General features: G+C 38.7%; 2 protein-coding genes across 11 annotated transcripts in view; one reads left to right on the forward strand and one right to left on the reverse strand.

Moving 5' to 3' along the window:
- LOC126323356 (SH2 domain-containing protein 4B-like) overlaps positions 1–23,907 on the forward strand; it is a 575,575-nt gene extending 551,668 nt beyond the window's left edge. For all 4 annotated transcript variants that reach the window (XM_049994677.1, XM_049994676.1, XM_049994675.1 and 1 more), the window contains 7 exons: positions 9,540–9,702; positions 11,501–11,741; positions 12,050–12,206; positions 13,048–13,195; positions 13,410–13,564; positions 16,687–16,884; positions 21,827–23,907. In XM_049994677.1, the coding sequence (XP_049850634.1) occupies positions 9,540–9,702; positions 11,501–11,741; positions 12,050–12,206; positions 13,048–13,195; positions 13,410–13,564; positions 16,687–16,884; positions 21,827–21,951 (1,187 nt within the window). In that variant the 3' untranslated portion in view covers positions 21,952–23,907. The remainder of the gene's footprint in view (positions 1–9,539; positions 9,703–11,500; positions 11,742–12,049; positions 12,207–13,047; positions 13,196–13,409; positions 13,565–16,686; positions 16,885–21,826) is intronic.
- LOC126323281 (uncharacterized) overlaps positions 23,020–26,593 on the reverse strand; it is a 398,774-nt gene continuing 395,200 nt past the window's right edge. For 3 of the 7 annotated variants that reach the window (XM_049994670.1, XM_049994668.1, XM_049994669.1), the window contains exon 10: positions 23,020–24,127. In XM_049994670.1, the coding sequence (XP_049850627.1) occupies positions 24,056–24,127 (72 nt within the window). In that variant the 3' untranslated portion in view covers positions 23,020–24,055. The remainder of the gene's footprint in view (positions 24,128–26,593) is intronic. The other 4 variants (XM_049994672.1, XM_049994673.1, XM_049994674.1 and 1 more) reach the window with 2 other exon arrangements.

Raw genomic sequence — 26,593 nt, forward strand, 5'->3', positions numbered from 1 at the left:
CCGGCGTTGCGTGGTGAAACGTTGTTGTGACGCCTCGTGTAAGGAGGAGAAATGCGTACCATCACGTTTCCGACTTTGATATAGGTCGGACTGTAGCCTATCGCGATTGCGGTTTATCCTATCGCGACATTGCTCGTCGAGTTGGTCGAGATCCAATTACTATTAGCAGAATATGGAATCGGTGGGTTCAGAAGGGTAATACGGAACGCCGTGCATGGAGCCCAACGGCCTCGTATCACTAGCAGTCGAGATGACAGGAATCTTATCCGCATGGCTGTAACGGACCGTGCAGCCACGTCTAGATCCCTGAGTTAACAGATTGGGACGTTTGCAACACAACAATAATCTGGACGAACAGTTCGAAGACGGTTGCAGCAGCATAGACTATCAGCTCGGAGACCATGGCTGCGGTTACGCTTGATGCTGCATCACAGACAAGAGCGCCTGCAATGCTATACTCAACGACGAACCTGGGTGCACGAATGGCAAAACGTCATTTTTTCTGATGAATCCAGGATCTGTTTACAGCATCATGATGGTCGCATCCGTGTTTGGCGACATGGCGGTGAACGCACATTCGAAGCGTGTAATCGTCATCGCCATACTGGCATATCACTCGGCGTGATGGTATGGGGTGCCATTGGTTACACGTCTCGGTCACCTCTTGTTCGCATTGACGGCACTTTGAACAGTGGACGTTACATTTCAGATGTGTTACGACCCGTGGCTCTATCCTTCATTCGATCCCAGCGAAACCCTACATTTCAGCAGGATAATGCACGACCGCATGTTGCAGGTCCTGTACAGACCTTTCTGGATACAGAAAATGTTCGCCTGCTGCCCTGGTCAGCACCTTCTCCAGATCTCTCACCAATTGAAAACGTCTGGTCGATGGTGGCCGAGCAACTGGCTCGTCACAATACGCCAGTCCCTCTCTTTGATGAACTGTGGTATCGTGTTGAAGCTGCAAGGGCAGCTGTACCTATACAAGCCATCCAAGCTCTGTTTGGCTCAATGCCCAGGAGTATCAAGGCCGTTGTTGCCACCAGAGGTGGTTGTTCTGTGTACTGATTTCTCAGGATCTATGTACCCAAATTGCCTGAGAATGTAATTACATGTCAGTTCTAGTATAATATATTTGTCCAATGAATGCCCGTTTATCATCTGCATTTATTCTTGGTGTAGCAATTTTAATGGCCAATAGTGTATGTTTTTGAGGGTGTCCGGGTAGTTTTGATCACATAGTGTACATGATGGTCCTTCCGACATTACAAAAGGCGGGACACGGTTCGTAATAAGGTGCGTGATCACCGCAGACGGCAGTACGTGTTCTGCAACGTGCTCCCACGCTGGCCACGAGGTTGGTGAAGAGTTCTTGTGGTGGGGCTTCCATTCCTCCACCAGAGCGGTTGACAACGGTTGAATGATCGATGGTGCGTGTTGACGTGCTGCAATACTCTGCCCAACGCGTCGCATACGATCGTAAGTCGATGGAACGGGCACGCCAGTCCATTCGCCGAGTGTCCTCTCGTTCCAAGAGCTCCTCCACCTCCGCTGTTCGATGCGGTCGTGCATTTTCATCCGCAAAACTGAAGTCGGGGTTGACTGCACGCTCAGAAGACGCACATGGGAGCGCATGGGAGCGACTGCAGCGTCACAATAACAGTGACCGGTGGGTGAGCCACGTTCAAAGATGATTTGCAGGCCACAACGACCACGCAAGAGCGCCCGTGCGACAATTCGTGCGAGAGGGGGGGGGGGGGGGGGGGGACAGACAAACCGAGGGATGTCCTGTATTTTTACACTGAAGCACCTAATAAACTGGTACAGGCATGCGTATTCAGATATACAGTACGTAAACAGGCAGAATACGGAGCTGCGGTCGGCAACGCCTATACAGGGTGGACCACGATCGTGACCGGGCCAAATATCTCACGAAATAAGCGTCAAACGAAAAAACTACAAAGAACGAAACTTGTCTAGCTTGAAGGGGGAAACCAGATGGCGCTATGGCTGGCCCGCTAGGTGACGCTGCCATAGGTCAAACTGATATCGACTGAGTTTTTTTTTAAATAGGAACCCCCATTTTTATTACATATTCGTGTAGTACGTAAAGATATATGAATGTTGTAGTTGGACCACTTTTTTCGCTTTGTGATAGATGGCGCCGTAATAGTCACAAACATATGGCTCGCAATTTTAGACGAACAGTTTGGTAACAGGTAGGTTTTTTAAATTAAAATTCAGAACGTAGGTGCGTTTGAACATTTTATTTCCGTTGTTCCAATGTGTTACATGTATCTTTGTGAACTTATCATTTCTGAGAATGCATGCTGTTACAGCGTGATTACCTGTAAATACCACATTAATGCAATAAATGCTCAAAATGATGTCCGTCAACCTCAATGCGTTTGGCAATACGTGTAACGACATTCCTCTCAACAGCGAGTAGTTCGTCTTCCGTAATGGTCGCACATGCATTGACAATGCGGTGACGCATGTTGTCAGGCGTTGTCGGTGGATCACGATGGCAAATATCCTTCAACTTTCGCCACAGAACGAAATCCGGGGACGTCAGATCCGGTCCTGAAATATGCTATTCAATACTGCTTCAACTGCACATCCATCATGTTGGAAGTACATCGCCATTCTGTCATGCAGTGAAACATCTTGTAGTAACATCGGTAGAACATTTCGTAGGAAATCAGCATACACTGCACCATTTAGATTGCCATCGATAAAATGGAGGGCAATTATCCTTCCTCCCATAATGTCGCACCATACATTAACCTGCCAAGGTCGCTGATGTTCCACTTGTCGCAGCCATCGTGGATTTTCCGTTGCCCAATAGTGCATATTACGCCGGTTTACGTTACCGCTGTTGGTGAATGACGCTTCGTCGCAAAATAGAACGCGCGCAAACAATCTGTCATCGTCCCGTAATTTCTCTTGTGCCCAGTGGCAGAACTGTTCAAATGGCTCTGAGCACTATGCGACTTAACTTCTGAGGTCATCAGTCTCCTAGAACTTAGAACTAATTAAACCTAACTAAACTAAGGACATCACACACATCCATGCCCGAGACAGGATTCGAACCTGCGACCATAGCAGTCGCTCGGCTCCAGACTGTAGCGCCTAGAACCACACGGCCACTCCGGCCGGCGGCAGAACTGTACATGTCATTCAAAGTCGTCGCCATGCAATTCCTGGTGCATAGTAATATGGTACGGGTGCAATCGATGTTGATGTAGCATTCTCAACACCGACGTGTCCTGTGTACTTACGGAAAAATCTACCAAGAAAGCGTGAATACAAGAATGAAAGCACATAAGTCTTTGCCGACTAGGGAAAACAGAAAAATCAGCTGTAGCAGAGCATGCTCTTCAATCAGGAAATCATCAGATGAAGTTTTCCGGAACTAAAACGGTATCCACAACGACAAGTTATTATTATCCACGGTCATATAGAAAAGCCAGCGAAATATACAAGCATAGAGATAATTTTAAAAGAAAAGAAGGAGCCATTAAACAAAGTGATATAATTATGGACGGTGGCTCTGCAAAATTGATAGTTAAGTTTTATCTCTGACAATAATTATCTTTGCTGACCACTCATAAACTACACCAAACTCATTTTACACAGTATTTAAGCCGCCGTCCGACGCCTGCCTCGTCAGTCGGCAGGAGCACCTGCGAAAATGACCAGCCGAAAAGTTTCTTGAACCCCTGACACACAACGCGAAAGACTCGCCAGCAGCTATGACAAAGTATCTTGAAAACCTTCATTGTGTCTTCTAAATGATTGTTGTTCTCATTCAGAAATATTTCAGTCTCTGTTCTGAAGTTAAAGAAGTTTGACGAAATTACACTACTGGCCATTAAAATTGCTACACGTAGTAGAAATGCAGATAATAAACGGGTATTCATTGGACAAGAATATTATACTAGAACTGACATGTGATTACATTTTCATGCAATTTGGGTGCATAGATCATGAGAAATCAGTACCAAGAAGAACGACCTCTGGCCGTAATAACGGCCTTGATACGCCTGGGCATTGAGCCAAACAGAGCTTGGACCGCGTGTACAGGTACAGCTGCCCATGCAGCTTCAACACGATACCACAGTTCATCAACAGTAGTGATTGGCGTATTGTGACGAGCCAATTGCTCGGCTACCATCGACCAGACGTTTTCGATTGGTGAGAGATCTGGAGAATGTGCTGGCCAGGGCAGCAGTCGAACATTTTCTGTATCCAGAAAGGCCCGTACAGGACCTGTAATATCCGGTCGTGCATTATCCTGCTGAAATGTAGGGTTTCGCTGGGATCGAATGAAGGATAGAGCCACGGGTCGTAACACATCTGAAATGTAACGTCCACTGTTCAAAGTGCCGTCAATGCGAACAAGAGGTGACCGAGACGTGTAACCAATGACACCCCATACCATCACGCCGAGTGATATGCCAGTATGACGATGACGAATACACACTTCCAAAGTGGGTTCACCGCAATGTCGCCAAACACGGATGCGACCATCATGATGCTGTAAACAGAATCTGGATTCATCCGAAAAAAAGAAGTTTTGCCATTCGTGCACCCAGGTTCGTCGTTGAGTACACCATCGCAGGCACTCCTGTCTGTGATGCAGCGTCAAGGGTAACTGCAGCCATGGTCTCCGAGCTAATAGTCCGTGCTGCTGCAAACGACGTCGAACTGTTCGTGCAGATGGTTGTTGTCTTGCAAACGTCCCCATCTGTTGACTGAGGGATCTAGACGTGGCTGCACGATCCGTTACATCCATGCGGATAAGATGCCTGTCATCTCGACTGCTAGTGATACGAGGCCGTTGGGATCCAGCACGGTGTTTCGTATTACCCCTCCTGAACCCACCGATTCAAAAAAAAAAAAAAAAAAATGGTTCAAATGGCTCTGAGCACTATGGGACTCAACCGCTGTGGTCTTTAGTCCCCTACTTAAACCTAACTAACCTAAGGACATCACACACATCCATGCCCGAGGCAGGATTCGAACCTGCGACCGTAGCAGTCGCACGGTTCCGGAATGCGCGCCTAGAACAGCGAGACCACCGCGGCCGGCAAACCCACCGATTCCATATTCTACTAACAGTCATTGGATCTCGACCAACGCGAGCAACAATGTCGCGATACGATAAACCGCAATCGCGATAGGCTACAATCCGACCTTTATCAAAGGCGGAAACGTGATGGTACGCATTTCTCCTCCTTACAAGAGGCGTCACAACAACGGTTCACCAGGCAAAACCGGTCAACTGCTGTTTGTGTATGAGAAATCGGTTGGAAACTTTCCTCGTGTGAGCACGTTGTAAATGTCGCCACCGACGCCAACCTTGTGTGAATGCTCTGAAAAGCTAATCATTTGCATATCACAGCATCTTCTTCCTTTCGGTTAAATTTCGCATCTGTAGCACGTCATTTTCGTGTTGTAGCAATTTTATCGGCCAGTAGTGTATATCAAAATTTAACTACGTCGTTACCATGAGGTATGTGAGATCACTCGAATAATATGCTACCTATTCTAGGAAAGACATGAAATGTCGTCGTCTGAGTCCATAACATCGAATGAAATTGACGGTAGACATACTGGACGCGGATTAAAAAGAAAGGAAACTTGATTTAACAATTCAAAAAAACAGCAAGGAAGTCGCCGTCAGTTGCAGGCTCCTGGTGACATTTCTATTACTTATGAAAAAGTGAAGGCAGTGCTGCTAGATGTCTCTCCTAGGATTAAAGGAGCAGGAAGAATCGCGCGCTACTTCAAAAAATCCTTCACGCAGGCGCGGGCAGGATTAAATCCTTTCGTCTGTCGGATGCGGCCCGCACGCCACATTTTGGAGACCCCTGTTCTAGGCAGTAAGAATTATAGAGGAGAAAGACTAATAGAGTTCTGTAATAAATTTCAGATTTTAGTAATGAATACTATGTTAAGAATCAGAAGAGAAGAAGGTATACTTACAAAAGACACGGAGACATGGGAAGATTCCAACTGGATTACGTCATGATCAGACAGAGGCTCCGAAATCAGATACTGGATTGTAAGGCGTACACAGGGGCAGATATAGACTCAGACCACAGTTTAGTAATGATGAAGAATACACTGAAGTTCTAGAGAATCGTGGGCTACGGCAGAATCAGCGCGGAAGGAAGTGGGATACTGAAATACTGAGGAATGGTGAGAAGCATTTGAAGTTCGCTAACGATGGGGATACTGCGATGAGGAATATTACAGAATACTGTACTGTCACAGATGTTCAGACAGACATATGCACAAGGAAAGTAACTCCAAATAAATCTAGGATAACAAGAGAAATCATTTCGGAATGAAAGAAGTAGGAAGTGCAGGGCAGCCAAGGCGAAATGGCCGCAGGAAATATATGAAGAGATGGGAAATGAAATAGAGGTTGGAAGGACTGACTCACCATTCAGAAAAGTCTAAACAACCTTCGGTGAAATTAAAATCAAGGGTGGTAACGCTAAGAGTACAAGGGAATTCCATGGTTAAACTGAGAGGGAAACGCGGCTAAGCAGAAAGAGTAGACCGAAGGCCTCCATGATGGGACAGGACTTGTCTCGTATGTTGATAGAAGAAGTCGATAAGGAAGACACACGTGATCCAGTATCAATCAGAATTTAGTAGGGCTCTGGAAGACCTGAGATCAAATGAAGCAGAAAGGATAGATAACACTCCATTGGAATTTCTAAAATCATTGGATGGGGGATGATAGCAAAACGACTACCAGTATTCTAGTTGATGTGTAGAATGTTTGGCGACATACCGTACCATCAGACTTTCGGAAAAAAACATCATCCGCACAATTTCAAAGATTGCTAAGGCAGATAGGAGTAAAAATTATCGCAAAATCAGGTTAGCATCTCATGCATCCAAGCTGCTGACAATAATAAAATACGGGAGAGTGGAAATGGCTTTAGGAAAGGTAAAGGCACGATATAGGCAATTCCGATTTTGTGCTTGATAATGGAAGCAAGGCTGAAGAAAAACCAAGATACGCTCACACGATTTGGCGACATAGAGAAAGCTTTCGTCAGTTTGAAATGGTGCAAGAAGTTCGAAATTCTGAGACAAATAGAAGCGACACATAGGAAAAGATGGGTGATGCGTAATATGTGCAAGAACTAAGAGGGAACAATAATACTGGAAGACCGGGAATGAAGTGTTCAAATTAAAAAGGTGTAAGGCAGGAGTGCGGTCTTTCACTCCTAGTGTTCAATGTATGCAATGACAGAAATAAAAGAAAAATTCAAGAGTGAGATTAAAATTCTAGATGACAGGGTATCAATGACAAGATTTGCTGATGACATTTGCTATCATCAGTGAAAGCAAAGAAGAGCTGCATGATCTGTTGCATTGAATTAATAGTCTATAAGTACCGAATATGAACTTAGAATAAACTGGAGAAACATGAAAGTAATGAGAAACAGCAGAAATGAGAACAGTGAGCAACTTAACAACAAAACTAGTGGTCATGAAGTAGACATAGTTAAGGAATTCTTCTTCTGACTTGGAAGCAAAATAACACACAGTGGCTGAAGTAACCAAGGATGTAATAAGCAGACTAACACAGGCAAAGAGGGTGTTCCTTGCCAAGAGGAGTCTACTGGTATCAAACATTGACCTTCATCTGAGAAAAAAAATTCTGAGCATGTGCATTTGGAATGCAGCATTGTATGGTAGTTTATCATGGATAGCAGGAAAACTGGAACAGAAGAGAATAGAAGCATTTGAGATGTGGTGCTACAGATGAATTATGAAAATTAGGTGGACTGATAAGATAAGGAATGTGGAGGTACTCCGCAGAATCAGTGAAGAAAGGAATATAGGAAAATGGTGACAAGAAGAAGGTACAAGATGGTAGGACAAATGTTAAGGACTCAGGGAATAGCCTCAATAGTACCAGAGAGAGCTATAGGTGATATAAACTGCAAGGGAAGATAGAGACACATCCAGCAAATAACTGAAGAAGTAGTGTGCAAGTGCTACTCTGAAAAGAAGAGGTTGGTGATGGAGAGGAATTTGTGGGGCTGGTAAGACTACATCTATCTCACTGACAAGTTAAGTACTGCTTGCTTTGCGTTACATGTAATTAGTATTGTGTTATAATGATCTTGGTTCAATAATATTTAATCAAATGACATGTACAAGCTAGAACACATCAGTAACTTTTATTTTATCAGCCTTCAACAAAGCAATTTTAAAAACTTTGCAACTATAAAAACAAGAAAATTTATATAACCAAAGAGTGACTGAGGTGTCAGCTCTGTTCTCTCCATAGCAGATCACTTCACAATGTACCATGCACTTTACCCTCTCACAGTGGTGATTCTCACATAGCCCCACCCCACACACACAGAAGAGTGAAGCTCTGGGGATATACAGGTACTGGTGACTGATCTACCGACCCACTCAAAAAGACCACTTTGATACTGGAGTCTTCTCTCCAGGAGATGTTTGACCTGTTGAAATTGGTGTGTTATGTCCATGCTCTGGGTCTTCTTCCTTCTGTCTCTATAGGGCAACAGAGTCTATTCCTACTGTTTGTGATCCCTGCACCTGCCACCAGTATGTGCACTGTTTTCACTCTGTCCATTGATATCGTCTGCCATTTGTCATTGACATCTATTTGTATTGAATGCTCCCCACTCAGCAATATTTTGTATGACCTTGAATAAGGCAGGTGCAATGGTGGTTGAACTGCGTCCATCCTCAGCATGACATGTGAACATGGATAAAGTTCCTTGTCCAGGAACATGTTGCTGTTCCCATTAGTGAACCAGATGAAGGGAGGAGCTTGGATATGTGGTCCTGTACTTGTTATAGGATGTATGACAATTCCCCCATGGCTCACTGCTCTTGTGCCACAAAGAATTCTGCTGCTAGAGGCAAGGTCTCACTGAAAACCAATTTTGCCATGCAATGTATATTGTCTCTGGATGAATAATTTACCATTACCACTACTATATGAGAATGATGAAACCAATTAAATATTTCCCCAGCAGTGAGGAACTACATTTTACTGCAGCCATTAAAAGCTTTTTGAATGGATATTTACTGAGAACTTTGTCTTTTATCCTTAAGTATATGTACCACTAGCAGATTTTGGTGTTCCTAACTGTTCCATCTAGTAAAATGAAAGGTACCTACTTGTAATAAGCAGCTAGAAAATGTTTTAATAGATTTTGTAGAAATGAATGTCAGACATACCATTCACATAATAATGACTGGAATTAATTCAAGGCATTAATGCACACTTTTCTAATAACAATATTCCCAGCAAGTTTAGAGCTTCCTAGCTGGACATCAGCCTGCTGGTCAGGCTAAGGTTAAATAGCTTTCAGTGATGCAAATTCAAATACTGTTGTAAATAATTAGTCAATTCATTTTGGTCACATGATGCCAATAACTTGTGCAGATAAGTTTATATCACATTTAGTAATAAACTCTCTGTGCAGCTTGTGCATAATAGTTTTTCGTCATTTTTTCAGAACCAAACAAGAAGAAGGTTGATTTTCTGCTGGGATCAGATGGGGAGCCCTGGGTGTGGGTTATGGGGGAGCATCCAGATGACCCATCAATAGAAGAGATCCTTGAGCGTGAAGCAAGGGAAAAGGCAAGGCAACAAGCTGAAAAAGAAGCTGAACAGCTCAGGTATGTGAAGGACCATCTACATTCATTTCAACAGCAACTAGTTTACTGATTCTGTACCAAGCCAACAACTGATTTTTTGTGTTTCATCAATGCTCTACTGTACCTAACAAGCCAGAACTTGTGGTATTTAAAGGATACTAAACTTGAGTATTTTGTGATGTACTGATATAAACAGCTTACACTATATAACAACTTAAGCTCATACTAACTCTTCAAAGCATTGGCAACCAGTACAAATGGTTATGTCACAAGAGCGCATAAAATTTTGTTGCAGATTCTCAAATGTTCCAATTAGCAGTAGTACAATGAGACAGAGATCTAGGACTACCAACATGTTTCTCTTTAGTTTCTACTGAGGTTTCAGACATAAACAATTTTCCCCTAGGTAAAAAATTCACAGAAGTGAGATCCAGTGATCTTACTGATTGTGGATCACTATCAGCCCTTAAAATCAAACAAGGTGGGCACCAGTATCTGTTGCTCAAGTGCTCATGGGATTAATATTAAAGTTGGGAGATGCACTGTCATGTTGAAAACATGCCCTGTCACAGATCATAAAACTGTGGCAATACATCTTGCTTGAATGGTGCACTATTCAAATTGGGTGGCAGCAATAAGGGCCTGTTAGTTGTTGCTATATTAACCGTGAACTGTTAACAGTTACAAATTTTGCTGTGAACACAATACAAGATTCTATATTGTTTTTCAATATATTACATTCTGTGTTTATGTAGCAGGCATGTATTTATTATAAAAAACAAGCAGTTTATAAATGCATACCTCTCATGTATTTCTCACCAAAGACCTTATGTAGCTTGAAAGCTTCATTTATGACCATTGGTCATCATCTCCATTGTGCCGACCTAAGGGTTTTGGACAACCTCTACATTCAGGCTGAAATTAATAGGAAACAGACTCTCAGTCCCTTGGGTTAAATGCCTCCTTGATTTCACTTGTACTTAACATTTAGTTTTATTAAGACTATTCTGCATGCAAAACTTGTGAGAACAGCAGATGGGTTTATGGAGTAAATTTTTACAGTGGGTGGGACTGTAAAATGGAAACAGGGAATCTAACATTAAGTTTCATAATTGTACACTATGTAACAAAGTTGACATTATCATATTGATGTTTATTTACAAATGAAAGTTAATTAAGTTGTATGAAGTAGTTTAATGTTTTATTTAGGTTACATCATAAGAACAGAAAACATATAACATTTCTTAAATGATCTATTTCTTATTTCTGGTTGCAGTTATTTGATACAATAAGGGAAGAAAGTCACTTTATACAACTTTTCTGCTTCATTCCAATTTCTCATGAGAATTCAGTTGTATTCGGTATAGAGTACATCCAATTATCACCACCAGCAATGTAGTTTTTTGTTGGTGCAGCACACAGGCACAATTTATAACAACCGTTCCATACTGTTATTGTATCATTCCTTATCCCTATAGCATTTCTGCTTAATGATTAAATCTGTGGAACAAGACATGTGAGGTAATTTATATTACATTAGACATATGCCACAGATCTTGGTGAGAGGAATTCCCAGGCTGTGGAAAGGAATTAAAGATGTACATTTATTTAATTTTTTTAAAAGTGAAGTACTATGAAATGATGTTAAATGAAAGGTAAATGGCATGAATCACACAATTAATATGTACAAAGTGATGACAGATGTAATACATTGACTACATACATGACCACTATAACTGTAAATAAAAACTTTAATCATCCACAATGCGTCAATCAACCTAAGATAAATGTAGTGACAGTTTGTGTATTTTGATTGCAGAAAGTCAATGGAAGCAGAATTGACTGAGCTACTGGACTTAAATCAGAAACAGATACAGGCTATGGAGGCCCTTCAGCGCAAAGAGGCAGATCCAATGGATATATACTGCTCAGTAGATGAAATCAGAGACAGAATAAAACAGCAGTTTCCTAATAATAATACGAAGAATAACATTAACAGCACTATAGAGATCAGTTTTGCTGATAAACGTGATGCTTTGCAAGAAATCTCTCTCAACACTGTAAGTTTTTGCACAATTCAATAATAAAATAAGTTATTTATTGCACAAAAGCATGTGGGAACTAAATGTAATTATTTTAACTATTAAAGAAGTTCTTCTGATAACCTACTAAATGAAAGGAAAGTCAGCAGAAAGAAGAAATTATTTTATTTGTATCAAAGATTTCCTTAATTTTGTTGAATGAATCTGTCACTCCTTGATTTTCTCAGTGAGAATAACCATTTGATAATCATGTTGTTACTATAAACAACAATTTTATTTATTCCGTCAGCTATATCCAAAGTAAGAGATTTCTTGTCTTTTTTCAGCCAAAGAAGGTATCTCAACGTGTTGCACTCTGGGAGAAACGTGTGATGGAAGAAAGGACATCTGAAATATTCAGACGGATTCAACGTAAACAAAAAGAAGTTGCTAAAGAAGCTGAGGAGGAAGAGCATAAGAAAGAACAGCTATGGAGGGAGCAAGGTACTACCACTTATCCAAATAAGTTAACTTAAGTAATTTCTTTAAATAGAAGTAAGCAGTCAAGATGTATTATTTTTTAACTATGACTGCAACAATTCATATAAAAGGAAAAAGGTTACCTTGATTTAATGGACTAATGAAATTGCAGTGCAAAATTGTGCTTGTTTCTTACTTTGAGGCTGGTAAAATACAATTGTCTTTTGATACACAGTTGATGATGCTGGTCATTTAATGAGCAGTGTCTGCTATGAAGCTCAAGAAAGCACAGGTTGGAGAGAAGAAAGATAGGATCTCCTGGAATCACAAACAACAACAATAACATTCACTTTCTTTTATTTGGTTGATTGTAGCAGAAAAGTCTTGTAGCTTGCTGATCCAAATATTGCCTTTGGTTGGTTGGCTGATTTGGGGGGGGGGGGGGGGGGGGGGAGACCAAACAGCAAGGTCACTGTTCCATCAGATTAGGGAAGGATGGTAAAGGAAATCAGCTGCCCACTTGCAAAGGAACCATCTCAGCATTTGCCTGAAGTGAATTAGGGAAATCATGGAAAACCTAAATCAGGATGGCTGGACGTGGGTTATGAACTGTCATTCACATGTGTGATAACCACTGCTCCACCTTGCTTGATCCAAATATTATGTATCAAGATTGGTCAAAGTGAAAATAAAGAATGGTTACTGCCATTAGCATTCATTGCAACCTTCAACATTTTTAATTTTGTTATCCTACCAATAATACATACGGCGTTCCCAATAACTTTGACAAAAATTAAAATGTGCACCTTCTAAAAACAAAATTGATGATTAACTAAGTAACAGATTTGATTTATTTTTTTTTCAGAACGTAAAGCAAAAGAAGCTGAAATGCAGATACGTGAAATAGCACGGCGTGCTCGAGAAGAACATCGCAGAACTTCAGTACTGGATATGGATGTTGATATTCAGGCCAATTCAACCAAAACTACACTCTCTGTAGAAACTAGCAGCAGGTGGATTTTCTTTCTTAGATAATCTCTAGATTTTGCCTATTTATCAACTACAAAATAAATTCATATGTCCTTAGGCTACGATGACTTGATTTGTTTTAGTTGTAAATCTTCACAAATTATGGCATTACTGTCTGGACTCAGCTTGGAACATTAAGAATATGATGAATCACAAAATTTTTCTCTCAAATGATGAGTCAAATCTTTATAATTTCAGTCAAAATGGCCAGTCAGCTGTCAACACAACTAATAGCACAACAACTGCAAAGCCAGAAAGTAAAGAAGCTGTGGTTGAATGGTTCCGCTCTAGTGAAATAGCACGAAGAGCAGGCTTAGAGCCTACGTCTAATCAAATATCTCCTTGGTTCCATGGTACGTACAATTAAACAAGCTCTTTAATCTTCTGATTGTTATTCTGATTTATCTTCTTGTATCCTGTGAATGCACCTGCATATAGTTAACAATTATATTATTCTGCGCAAGAGCTTCTCACATTAGTTCACAGTTTATCATTGTAACATTATTTATTGCATATACTACAGTAATTTTTTGTGTGTTTGTTTCGTTTTTACAGTCTCCATTTTTGGGTTATAAATTTTCCTATCAGCTTTCTGTGGTTTCATGACCTTAACGTACGTGATCACACAGTACATGATGCATTAAATTAAATTAATGATCATGAATTGCCTTCTTCATGCATATTTGTCACTCTTGCTCCAAGCTATGTGCATAATACTGTAAGACACAAACAACAGCATGGCCACAATGAACCAAATTTTATTCTTCTTCTACACACAAGTGCACAACAGCTGAGAACATAGACACAAACTAGCAACAATCTGGGTACTGATAAAAGCAGTTGCTGACAATAAGTATGAGCACAATATGAGGACAAGTGCCCCCTGCACTGTGCTTTTAAAGAGGAGGGCTCCAAGATGCCATGCTATTTGTGCAAGTCCTGTGGCCACTGGTGGCCTGGTACCACAACGCATATCAAAGTATTATGTGCAGAGTTATAGCACCCCTTCCCTGTTATGGGTGTTGGGGCATCAGTTGAAATACTCATGGCCTCTGCAGTGGATGCTGAAGGAGATGGTAGCAGTGTAAGGAAATTCTGGAGCAGAACCTGCAAGTAGGAGCAGAAGTGGCATGGCCATAGGTACACACGATGGTCTCTCCCCCATGAAGTACCACAAGAGAGGACCAGTGACTAGAGAGCTGGTAGCATCTTGACATCTCGTCCCCTGACATGACAGGACTGTGCAGATGCTTGGTCGGAGAAGCTGGTATTGACAGCCCCAAAGGCATCGGCAACTGCAGGATCACTGGTGGCAGCAAAGTAACACAGGAATTCCCAACAACAGGTGCCAGGGGACTGGGCCCCAGAGAAGAGGGAGGAGGTGGCAATATCCATAAGGAGAGCAGGTCTACTCCCACAGAAAGGACACCCTGGGAGGCTGCAACAGACATTGCGGGAGGAGGTGGAGGATCCATGGCCCTTGCCATTAATTGAGGACTTAGCTGGTTGTGGTGGTGCCACCAGCCCATCACTGGTGCATGCTACACAGAGACGGCAGCCTTGGAAGCTATGGACTGTGGCAAGTATCCACTGTAGATGGAGACAGAACCTCTGATCCCAAACTGCAAAGACAGGGGCAAATAAAGATGAAGGCCACACTGATGGGCATTGGTGGGGTGGCATGTGCAGATGGAGGAGGGTGTGTGGTTGGTGACAGTGGAGCATCGCAGCTGGGCTCTGATTCCCCATTAGTGTAAACCTTTATTAACCCAAGAAGTATGTTGAGATATCATCTCTAGAGGAGTCTGTGATGGGCACAGAAACAGTGAAAGACCTGAGACACAAACTGTGGACCATTATCCATCATAGGTCAATACTTGGTATGCAAGACCTCCAAACATCCCTGACATAGGAGCTGAGGCACATCCTCCCATAGGGTGTTTGGGATCAAAATTCCAGTCAACAGCCCATCCCTACCTAAGAGAACAACACCATCAAATACTGAAAGGTGGTGGCAGAAGATGTAGTTACACAAAGGGTCAGAAGCCCTACCTGGAGACCTGTCCGGCTAACCAAGCTGGACAAGGTGAAGAATTTGATGCAAAACAAGATGAGCAGTGACAGTAGGTGCGATATGGGAGCCTGTAATAGGAAACTCTACCACTGTGCAGTGTGCCTCAACATCTAAGAGAAGCAAAGGAGTTCATGCTTATCAAAAATATGATCCATCCCCATTGAAAGCTGGGGTAGTGCATCACCCCGAATATGAAATGGATGGCTAAAAAAATTTAAGTTGAGCAAGCTGCATTTCAACCCCACAGTATATAAGACTGTGAACAAAGTGCATAAGTCACCTAAATGCTCTTCCATGGATGAACCCATGATGACAAGCAAAACACATTATGACAAGAGATACAGTCAGATGTTTAGTAAATGCTTCAAATGTCATTAGTCTTCTACTCATTGAGTTATATTACAACTGGATTTATTTAAGTTCTTGTTCATTACTACAAGTAAGCAACACATTTAAACATGAACAAACCAATAATACATCTTCCATGTATCATAGCAGCTACTCAGTGTGTAGAACCCGTTTTAAATCTCTCGTGCCAAACTGTTCAAAAAAATTTCCCTGGGGTGTGCTGGAATGCCATTCCAGTGTGTTCCAACCAAAATTAAGTTCTGGCTTCAGTGACAGTATTATTATAGTTTTAATGTGTGAATAGGTAGAATTACAAATTTTTGGATGGTTGAGATTGCATAATGGTATTCCAGTCATAATCCAATAAGGCACAAATAGAAGTTTCCTGTTTTCTGTTAAAATGGAATAAGAGGAAGAAAACAAAATGGCACAATCTGTCTAATAGCTTACATGTCCTGCTAATGTAGTTAAAACTGACTGAGTGTAAGAAAACTAGGCTGCACATTTTCACAGCACACCCTGTTTTCTCTCACAGTCAGTTTTAACAGAAAACTTGTACAGTATTGTTTAAAGATATATATAGCTCATGTCCATTTGAATTTTTATTAGATTATTGTGTAAAAATCTGAAGTAAATCAGTCAAGAACTTTTTGAGATTGTTGGTAACATCTTCTTTTCTTTATATAGCAGTATAGAGTAACATGTTCTGCAAAAGTTGTGACTAAATTATAGCCTGCTTTACCATTTCTGTATTTGGTAAGTGAGTTTTGAGACAGATGTTGTATAATTTACTGTCCTTTTGTAGTTAATTAGTTGTATATGTAACAACTTAATTTGAAATTTATTTTTACTGAAACTGAAAGAAACATCATTGTCTGCTGGTGCTGAAACAGCTCTCAAATAGCAATGTAGAATGAACAGTATTTAAAATTACTACATTCTGGAAAGACATTGTAGCTTTTGTACAGTAATGGATTTACTTAACAAATAATTCATGAATACACAGAGGCATAAAATGTCTTAAGCATGTAATTTTTATAATTATTTCTATAGGACTCATAACACGCCAAGAAGCTGAGGCACTTTTGCAGGACCAATCAGTGGGAACATTCTTAGTAAGAGTGTCTGAACGTATATGGGGCTATGCTATCAGTTATAAGGACACAGATCGATGCAAGCATTATCTGGTTGATGCTTCCAATGGACATTATCAGTTTCTAGGAGCTAATCAGCTCAGTCACAACACACTGCGTAAGTATATAAACAGTTATCACACTTTTAGTTAGACAATTCTCCAAATAGGTCATATCTGTCTACACATTTACATTAAGAAGTACTTCAGTGCTGATAATAACTTTAACTGTAAGGTAATTACATGTAAAAAAATCTAATATTAATGAATTGCAGAGGCAGCACAGGGGGTCCTTGAATGACAGTCTGTTAGTAACAGTAGTAACCAGTACACAATACTTGCAAGAAAAATTAGATTAACTTCTGAATGAAGTACATATTGAAAATATACATTTGATACCAATAATTGCACACATCAAGTATGAAAGTCATGGAATGTTGCAGAGAAAGCATAAAAATATTGCACATGAATTTCCTAATCATGATGTATCGATCGGGAAATTTCAGTTGATTTTGGTGCAGGAACGAAAATTGTTTTTTTATTGTTGCAAATGTCCTATCATAAAAATTGTTTTGAGCAGTCGTTGGAACAAACCTCCCATAAGTAATCACACTTGTATAAATATGCCTGAACTGTTTGGAATCACTGAATAATAATGATAGAGATCAATAATCACAAGACTGTCATAGATTCATTGGCCACTGCTGTTGAATGAAATGTTAAGAAAGGTAGGGAGATATTTCTAACATCTAGCTGCAACAAGAAAGTTATTCAAATGCAAATGAAGCTGAACCCTTATAGACAAACAAGAGCTGAAGAAAGTCTGAATAAGCATACAGATAGCAACACAGCATGTATTCTATGAATTAAAAAAAAGCATAACCTTCCCATTGAGTGCTACAAATTGGGGTGCAGAGATCAAATACATGTGTTAAAAAGAGATAATGATGGAAGATTATAAAATGAACACTGAAATACAAATTCTATCATCGTAAATTGCTTCTTCAAAGAATGTGACATATAGCCATAAATGGGAATGGAGTTGAAGCAATGAAGAAGAAGAACAAGAAGGGGAAGTAGAAGAAGAAGAAGAAGAAGAAGAAGAAGAAGATACTTGATACAGAAACATCACTAGTTCTGGTTGGGGTTCCTATTAGATTCTTTACCAACTGAGGTGAAGAACAGGTGACTCATCTAGCTGAAATAAAAGTGTGCCAAATATGATTCAAAAAGGTGCTGGCCTTCTTAGTATTTAAAATGGTTCACAGAACAAATGCTCCAATTAAAGACTTATACTGCTGACACATATTCCCTGTTTAAATGTATTTTATGACTTTCTTGATACCACAATGGACATCATGTGAAACACGCCTCATTTTATTTATACATGACATGCATAATGCTTTAAATATCAGAACCAAGACATAAACAAGTTTTTCTTGGCTTCCAGGAAGGCTATGGCACAGTTTCTCTGAGTAACGCAGTAAATTAAATGAGTGCTTACAGAATACAGATGTGTGGAATTCGATTAAGACTTACCAGCAAATAAAGCTCAGCATTGTTGCTTATGTGGTGGCATAATCAGAAGCAAAGGTAGTGTTTGGTTAACCACAAACATATGTAAGAACCACCACTGTTCATGATACGTGCAAGTGACCTGGCAGACAATGTTTCTACCTCTGTATGGATGTTCACTAATGTAAGTGGATGGATTAAAAATCTGCTCACCAAGTGGTGGTAGGAGAACACACATATAAAGGTATAGAAATTTGTGAGCTTTCAGAGCCAGTGACTCCATCTTCTAGCAGAAGGGTTGAAGAGGAAGAAAGAGGGGCTAAGAAAAAGAACTGATGAAGTTTTTCAGCCCTTCTGCCAGGAGGAGGAGCTACTGGCTGCAAAACCTTAAAAATGTCTATACCTTTATATATGTGTTCTCCTGCTGCTGGTTGGTGAGTATATTTTTTCTATCCAATTACATTATATTTTTGCTAACAGTTCAGGTGTTTACAGAACGGTAAGGTCACAAGGAAATTGCTACAAAATGCAGGAAGGTTTGCAAATTATCAGTACTGATGCAAATGCTGACAGCTGACTCTCACTGTAGTGTCACATAAATAAATGGATTAAAAGATTCAATATCAATTGATTATGCACACAGTTATCACCAGTCTTGGAAGTCTCATGAATCTCAAACATACAGGAAGATCTGCCCAGAAGACTCTATGATAGTTACCACATAGCTGTACCTATTGAGAAAGCAGATGACTGACTGATATTTATTGCAAAAAAATAAGGAAGATGAATTCTCTCATGAAGCCACTGACAAAACCATAATTCACAACCTTTGTTTGTTGGTGTAGGAGACTTGCAAAGTTTCCTTATTGAAAACAATATAAAGGAGTCATCATGGGTTTATTTACTCAGTGCAAGATCACTGTAAAAATCTTGAGAAATTCCAATGGGATACCCTGTAAATGCTTTATATACCACAGAAAGCTGTACTCTCAAAATACGGAGATCCCACATTCCTATACATATCAAAAAATACATTGCTTCCTAAAAACTGAAAAAAAACTCCACCCCATCAAGCCATGAAGGTCCAAAGGTACTGACTGGCCGTTGTGTCCACTCCACACATATTTTGTGTAATCACTATGTGGATCAAATTAGAGAAAATCAACTTTTAATGAAGGGGTTCTTATTAGCTTTATTCCTCTACAAAGAAATGGGAAGAGAGGACAATGGTTTTAGCACAATGAGTAACCCTTGCTGTAAGCCATGCATTGGAGTGTATGATGTAATGTAGATGCAATTGACATGTTGCGCACTCAGTATCATTCAGTAATAGTTTTAGCCTGGTGGATGTAATAATTATCATGAACAGCATAGATGGTAATAGAATAGTCTTCCTCATAGCACTGTGTAAATAGCAAAACTGAGTTGTCCATAGCTAAGTACCTCTTTTATCATTCAGGAACCTATCAAATTATCAAAGCACCCTTTTCTACATGGCTGAAAAATCTTCAGAATATACCAGAACCATCTCTATCAAGCAATACACCTTCCATGAAGTCCTTCAAGCAGTCTTCTTGTGGTTTATACTGAGCAACACACAATCATTTACGTGCAGGCCAAAAAGTGTTCTTTTATTTTTAGATAATGTTTTCTCACATTTTAGCTGTTGGTATTTGTTTGCCCATTAAAGCAGGCTAAATGATTTCATTTTTCTTAGTGTACCCATTGACTGCTCAATGCTCCAACTATATGGTGAGTGGTTCCCTTTACTCCTTTCATTATTTGTGAAACACACAAAAAGTTATAGAATGACATACCGAATAGAATTGGGGAGAAGAGAAATTTGTGGCACAACCTGACTAGAAGAAGGGATCAGTAGGACACATTCTGTGGCATCAAGAGATCATCAGTTCAGTATTGGAGGGAAGTGTGGAGGGTAAAAATTGTAGAGGGAGACTAAGGCATGAATACACTAAACAGATTCAGATGGATGTAGGTTGCAGTAGTTACTCAGATGAAGCAGCTTGCACTGCATATAGTAGCATCGGGAACTGCATCAAACCAGTCTCTGGACTGAAGACCTCAACAACAACTAGGATCAGCTGTATTTAATACTGTTAATTTCTGCAGATACTGCATAATTATGAAAAAACCTTATTCGTTAGTGATAATTATAATTATAAAAATTCTCTGATGCAGTTTGCTTGCAATTCTTTGTCAATGGGAATTGGCGAATTCATAATAATGAAAGGACCACCAATATAGTGGAAGTGTTATAGACATCCGTGTGTATGAGACTTCTATCTCTCAACACTTTGTTAGTTAAATGATAAACATTGTTCACTTGGAGTTTTCAAAGATAATCCATCTTTAAATAAAGTATCTTAGTACTGCAAAGTATGTCAGTATGACTGGTAATGACAAATTTACTGTTTGTTTAGCAAACCTATTCATGTTCAAATAACTTATGAGATTGGAGCTGGGTGACTTTTTGACAATTGCCAATATCTCAACAGGTTTACACCCTATCATTTACAAGAGACAAATGCAACTCAAACATTGGACTGTTGATGTTCACTCTCGATAACTTCCGATGCGGTACGTCTTTGGTTTTGTGATGGCACTAGTGTGAACAGAGAGAGAGAGAGGGAGAGAGAGAGAGAGAGAGAGAGAGAGAGAGAGAGAGAGAGAGAGAGAGAGTGTAATTCATCTTTATGGTATGCTTTAAAAATCAAAGTTTTAAGTTCCCTTGCACAGCATTCCCTTGCGGCATTTGTGACTTGAAAATGACAGAGTGTACACCTGTGGAAATAGCAGTGGCTGTTGGTCCCCTGGCTTCATTCCCATAAGTATTTGAATATTTTACACACAATGAGAAACTCAGATTTCAAACCCATTCATATTCTTCATTCATTTTACAGTTTTTGTTATGCAATGAAATAGATTCAAAGATGTTGTGCTCCTGATTGGATTCTTTTCATTTTCATTCTTTTTTAGTTCAAACAACACATATTCCAGTGAAAATGAAGAGCCATAGATAGGAAGTGCATTACTGAGAGGACAAATTATCACTCACCTTAGTTCAGCATTGTGCATCCATTACTTGGTCTGAGTTTAGTTCGCCCCATGAACCTTCTCATTGCCATAGCTTATTAAGAGTAGTTCACAAATTTGGTTGCTAATCAAATGTTAACTCCATATTTTTTCCTGCACCTAATGTGTATTGTGAGTCATGATCTGGAGTGAATTTTTCTTTCTTTCAGCAACTAAGTAACTTCCTTTTTTCTCTTTTCTTCTGTTTTTGTGCTTCCTAAATTGTGCTTTATACTGTAGAACTAAAACCCAGCTGTGTTAGAAATGGATATTATTGCTACCAAAAGACTGTGGTCTATGTTTTGCTTTCCATTTAAACACATAGTGTATTACACTATCTGACTGGATTTTGTGCCTAGATTAATTTGTGTTTATTTTTCTTTATTATAAGACACATGTAACTTAATTCCAAGATAAAAACATGATTTGTGAAGGTAAGTTTATATGTTCCAGGTGATATGATACAGTACCATGCAGAAAATCCTATCACTATGATGGGAGGTGAGAGATTACTATCTCCTTGCCCACGAAATGAGGTACCTAGTATTTTCAAAGGACTGCTTCAAAACAGCTGGTGATTTTCCTCAGAAATATAAGTGGAAATACCTAAGCCAGAAGTAATTGCTTATCATTAGCAATAGCTAAGACTGAACATTTACCCACAGTTGATTCATTTCTAGTTCTGAACTAGAAAAAATAGAGGTAGTGAAGCAGTGATGTGTTTTTTTTTTTTTTTTCAGTGTAAGCACAGGAAAAAAGTTTGGCTATTATGCAAAACAAACTTCCTTGTGTAGTTCCAGAGAATGTAATCTGTTCATATAAGACCTGTACAGTGGATAGTGATTGACTCTTGGTATTTATAAACAAAGAGATTGTGTGTGTTAAATGTTTGTGTTGTAATGTGCTGTCATTCTGTAGTATGAAATATTTCAACATCCACTCTCACTTCTTTTCCATTAACACTGTTGTATTCCCGTGTGGTTGACACAGAGGAAGGTGACAGTATCACAGTGCCATGACTCATTTACTTGCTATTAATGTAAATGGAGGTAGTCCAGGTTATGCAGAGGGCACTGTCTTGTGCTGTAAGGTTGTACAGTTTGTAATGTACATTTATCAGAAGGAAAATAATTATGTTTCCTCATAGAACTATCAGATGTATTAAGCAGTGAGATAGCAGTGTATTATGTCAGTTTTTCAATAATATAATTAGTGTGGTTGCTTTCAGACCTACATTAAAAAAGAAGAAAATAAATTTAATATTGGTGCTCATTGCTGCTATAAACTCACTCTTCATTGTTACTAATACAAGATTTTAGTGCTTTACTCTATAAAAATTAGTTTTATAATTCCCATTTCTTCTAAGAAAATAATACCCAGAATTATGACTGATGTACATTGATTTATGTGTATTCTTTTTCTGATTATGATACTGTGTCAGTTTTGCAAAGGGGTTTGAGACTATCACTAGACTAACTGCAGTGATTTCTGTTCATATCATAATCTGAACAGCTATTTTTGAGAGCTCATAGTATATGTCACCTGTCTGTCATGAATCAAAACAGCAGTTCCTTGTACTAAGGACAGCAGACACTATTTGGCTAATTTTGGATGTAGGGCTCATACAACAGATGAAAACAAAATTATATGATTTACAATTTATTGGAAAACACACGTCAAAACAGCAAACAGTAATTATATACACAGTTTTAAAAAATATTTTATACAAATATAAGGTGACTATCTGTTGTAAAAAATATAATTTTCCCAACTTGGGTTCCATATGTATCAAGAACAAATTTCTTATGATTGCACTCCAATACTCATTACAAAAGAGATCAACAGAATTTCATCGTTTCATACATGATCACTCTATGTTTCTTTTAAATCTGGTGCTTCTTCTTGAAAGTATTTTAAAAAACATCTGTCTCAAAAACAGATACAAATGCAGAATAATAAAACAAAAAGTATTTGAAGAACAAGATTTACACTGGATGACAATGTAATTCCAGAGAGAAATTGTAAACATAATAAATTTAGACATCAAAATAAACTTTTTTTAATTTTTAATAAATGTTCATTATTCTGATTTACACTTTCTGCAGCATTATGCAAACAGTCACTGCAATTTAAGCAGTAGCTTAAGTCAAGATAGGTACCACACACAAACAAAATTAATACATAAATGATTTTTCAATCAGAACATTAATCCATCAAATTAGAGATCATTTATCTGGCAAGAAGATACTGAAAGGAGGTCTATGAAAGCAGAATATTAACGTTCTATGTTCATGGATATGTAATTGTGAACTGAAATTTGTTAAGACTTTGTTGTGATATTTCAATAACAGATCTGTACTTGGAAACGTTTAGTTCACAAGGCATAGACTGCCCTCTTGCTTCTGATTATTTCCACAATTAGTTTCATGTGATATGGAAATATAATGATGATTGTCTAGTACAAATATACTGTGTATGTCACTCTTGCTTTTTCCCTTCTTGTTCATATTTTATAATATACTGAATACTTTGAAGATACTGTAAACTCTCCAGTTTAAAATTACTCATCCAGTACATTACAGTTAACCATCCTTTTCCTAAATGTTCCACAGCTTTCATGATCAGGGTGTACTGAAACTTAGAGATTTTGAGAAATTTCTTGTACATCTGTTTCTGAGTGTCTCATACAAATGGTAGGTTAGAACCAAATCTTGTTTTGGGGCTCTGTGATGGTGAACGAGAACAACTGCCTCTCTGCAAAAAAGGAAAACAACCACTTCAGTAAACAAAATAATGTTATGCTTCATAAGGAGATTATACACATTTTTTCCATCCTGATCTTCCTATCAATTCCTTATGAAGAATAATATTTAAGTAAGAAGAAATGAAGAAATGATTTATTCACTAAACTGGTAAGCTGCATTTACATTTAGAAAATGAAGTTGTTCAACATTGTTAGTCTTCACTTCACATTCAGTTGGTACATAGTTTCATCAGACTTGAGTCTAATCACAACAGAACAATTTCAATGGTAAAAACATTTTTTTACCTGTTATTTCAATCTAAAAGTGTTAAAGCAAATAAATCCACGCAAAGGAAACACCATTTCACAGTCATGCTTGTCTGGCAGCTTCAGATAAAGTAAGTACAAAAACTGAGAGTAACAGTGTATACAAGCTTGAAAACTTTATGAATAAGCTTCCAATAACTTCAGTAACTAACATTTACAAAATCAACTTATCTCAGTTCAGGGTGACACTCCTGAGATACAAATAGCATAAAATAACAAGCTGGACATTCAACAATGCACAAAAATGTTCTTTGATTCTCTATCATATAATGTTAGAATTTAATTGTTCTTGAAAATGTCGACACAAGCTTAAAGAGATGGATGATAAGAACCAGATAAATTGGAATGAAACTGGATTTTGTTGCATAAAAAGCTGGTGATTCATCACTGAGTATCACTTCATGTAGGCCATTGGTGTAATATCTTTATTGAGGAAATACACCTGCATTCTGCCACAACACTCCTCACTGTGACATTGCCTAACTACACTTTATTCTGATACGGCACTCACTATCTAAGAAAAGTTAACAGGACACTGAAATTAACCCAACTTCAGCAGCCATAAACTGTACAGAGTAACTATCATTCTTTGCTATTAATCAACATACTCAAACCTTATAAGTGTGTTGTAGTAAATGAATAACAGTTTAAAATTAGAAACTCAACAGTTTACTAAGGTAGAGACTTAATTGCTTTTTATGTAAGGTATTAATTTACAGGCTTTTTAAACATGTATCATGAAAAATTGAGGGTTCATTGCAATGCTGGTGTAACCAAGTCTTTTTTTCCAATTTCGGCTCATGTACCTCATAAACAGTAGAATCAACAGTTTTTCCATTTGCAGCAGTGGTTCACATTACATTTCTCATGGTAGTGAATACATGGTAAACTTAAACAGAGGTATATGTAAGAGTCTCAGTTTACTGACATGCAACAAGGAGGTTACTTGGTGTGGCAAGATATGATGCTGTTCATCTCCCTGCAGACTGTTGCAACCTTAGTGACATCAAGATTGGAGTTTTGGAACAATCTCAACTGAAAAACATTTCATATGGGTCTCAGATAAAATCAAAATATTTGCAAAAGGTATTGCTAACATTACAAAGCATCTTGCAATTGACAAATTTTGGTACGCTGTGCTGTAAGGGAGGAGGGCAAAGGAGAGAGAAGAGTACTGGGCAAAACCATAATATAAAAGTACATCTCACATGATGAGGATTACTTGACATAACAATTTCCAGCTAGATATAATGGATCACAGGTTTCTTATTTCCAGTCATTTCTTTGTTGTATGACTCACATTTTTAGAAATAATGAATCTGCCTCTAAGAATATAGTTCACATGTATAATTTTATTGAGACAATACTATTATGAATTCCTGAAAGGAAAAACTATTTGTTCTCTGAAATGGAGCAGGATTATTTCAGAGTATCACAAACCCAAAACACTATTAATGAGGGAAGAGACATAGAGATAAAAAAACTGGTTTCCAGTTCTATGCATTCACTATGAGAGTTTAGTTGGTACTAATAGTCAAGATTTTAAGTGCACAAAGTTCCCATCATCATAAATCAAAAGTATTTCTAAACATACAGCAAATGGTAAACGTGTACTTTTAATGAAAGTAAGTCATTCAGGCAACTGCATTTGAAAAAAATGTGTGCATTGGACTACAGCAGAAATCTGTTTTAAGATAACTGGGTGTCAATTTATGTCCACCTGAAACATATGTTGGATTTTTTGATACAATGTTATGTACCTACTCTGAAAATTTTAATTATCTACAAAAAATCAGGAAGGAAAATATGAGTTCAATTAAAACCAAAGATAAAATGATCATGACAATGCTAGTGGTGATAATGACAATGCAACTGTAGGCTTTTTTCATTTCAGAATGATTATTATTGTAGTGGTAATATAATGATTAATGCTCAGTTTCTGATAATTTATAGTACTTTATTAATCATTTGTAATAATGAAATAGGAATATATAATTTCAAATTTAAAATATATCAGGTTTTCTTTACTTACATGCATGCCCTTCCTTTCTTTATCTTGTAAAATTTATAAATTCTGTTATTATGTAGCTTTATTTTTCTGCTCTACTAAACTCAAAACATTAAATGTCTCAGAAGTTAGTAGAAAACGA

Source organism: Schistocerca gregaria, chromosome 2 (genome assembly GCF_023897955.1).
Source record: "Schistocerca gregaria isolate iqSchGreg1 chromosome 2, iqSchGreg1.2, whole genome shotgun sequence".
Taxonomy (NCBI): Eukaryota; Metazoa; Arthropoda; class Insecta; order Orthoptera; family Acrididae; genus Schistocerca; species Schistocerca gregaria.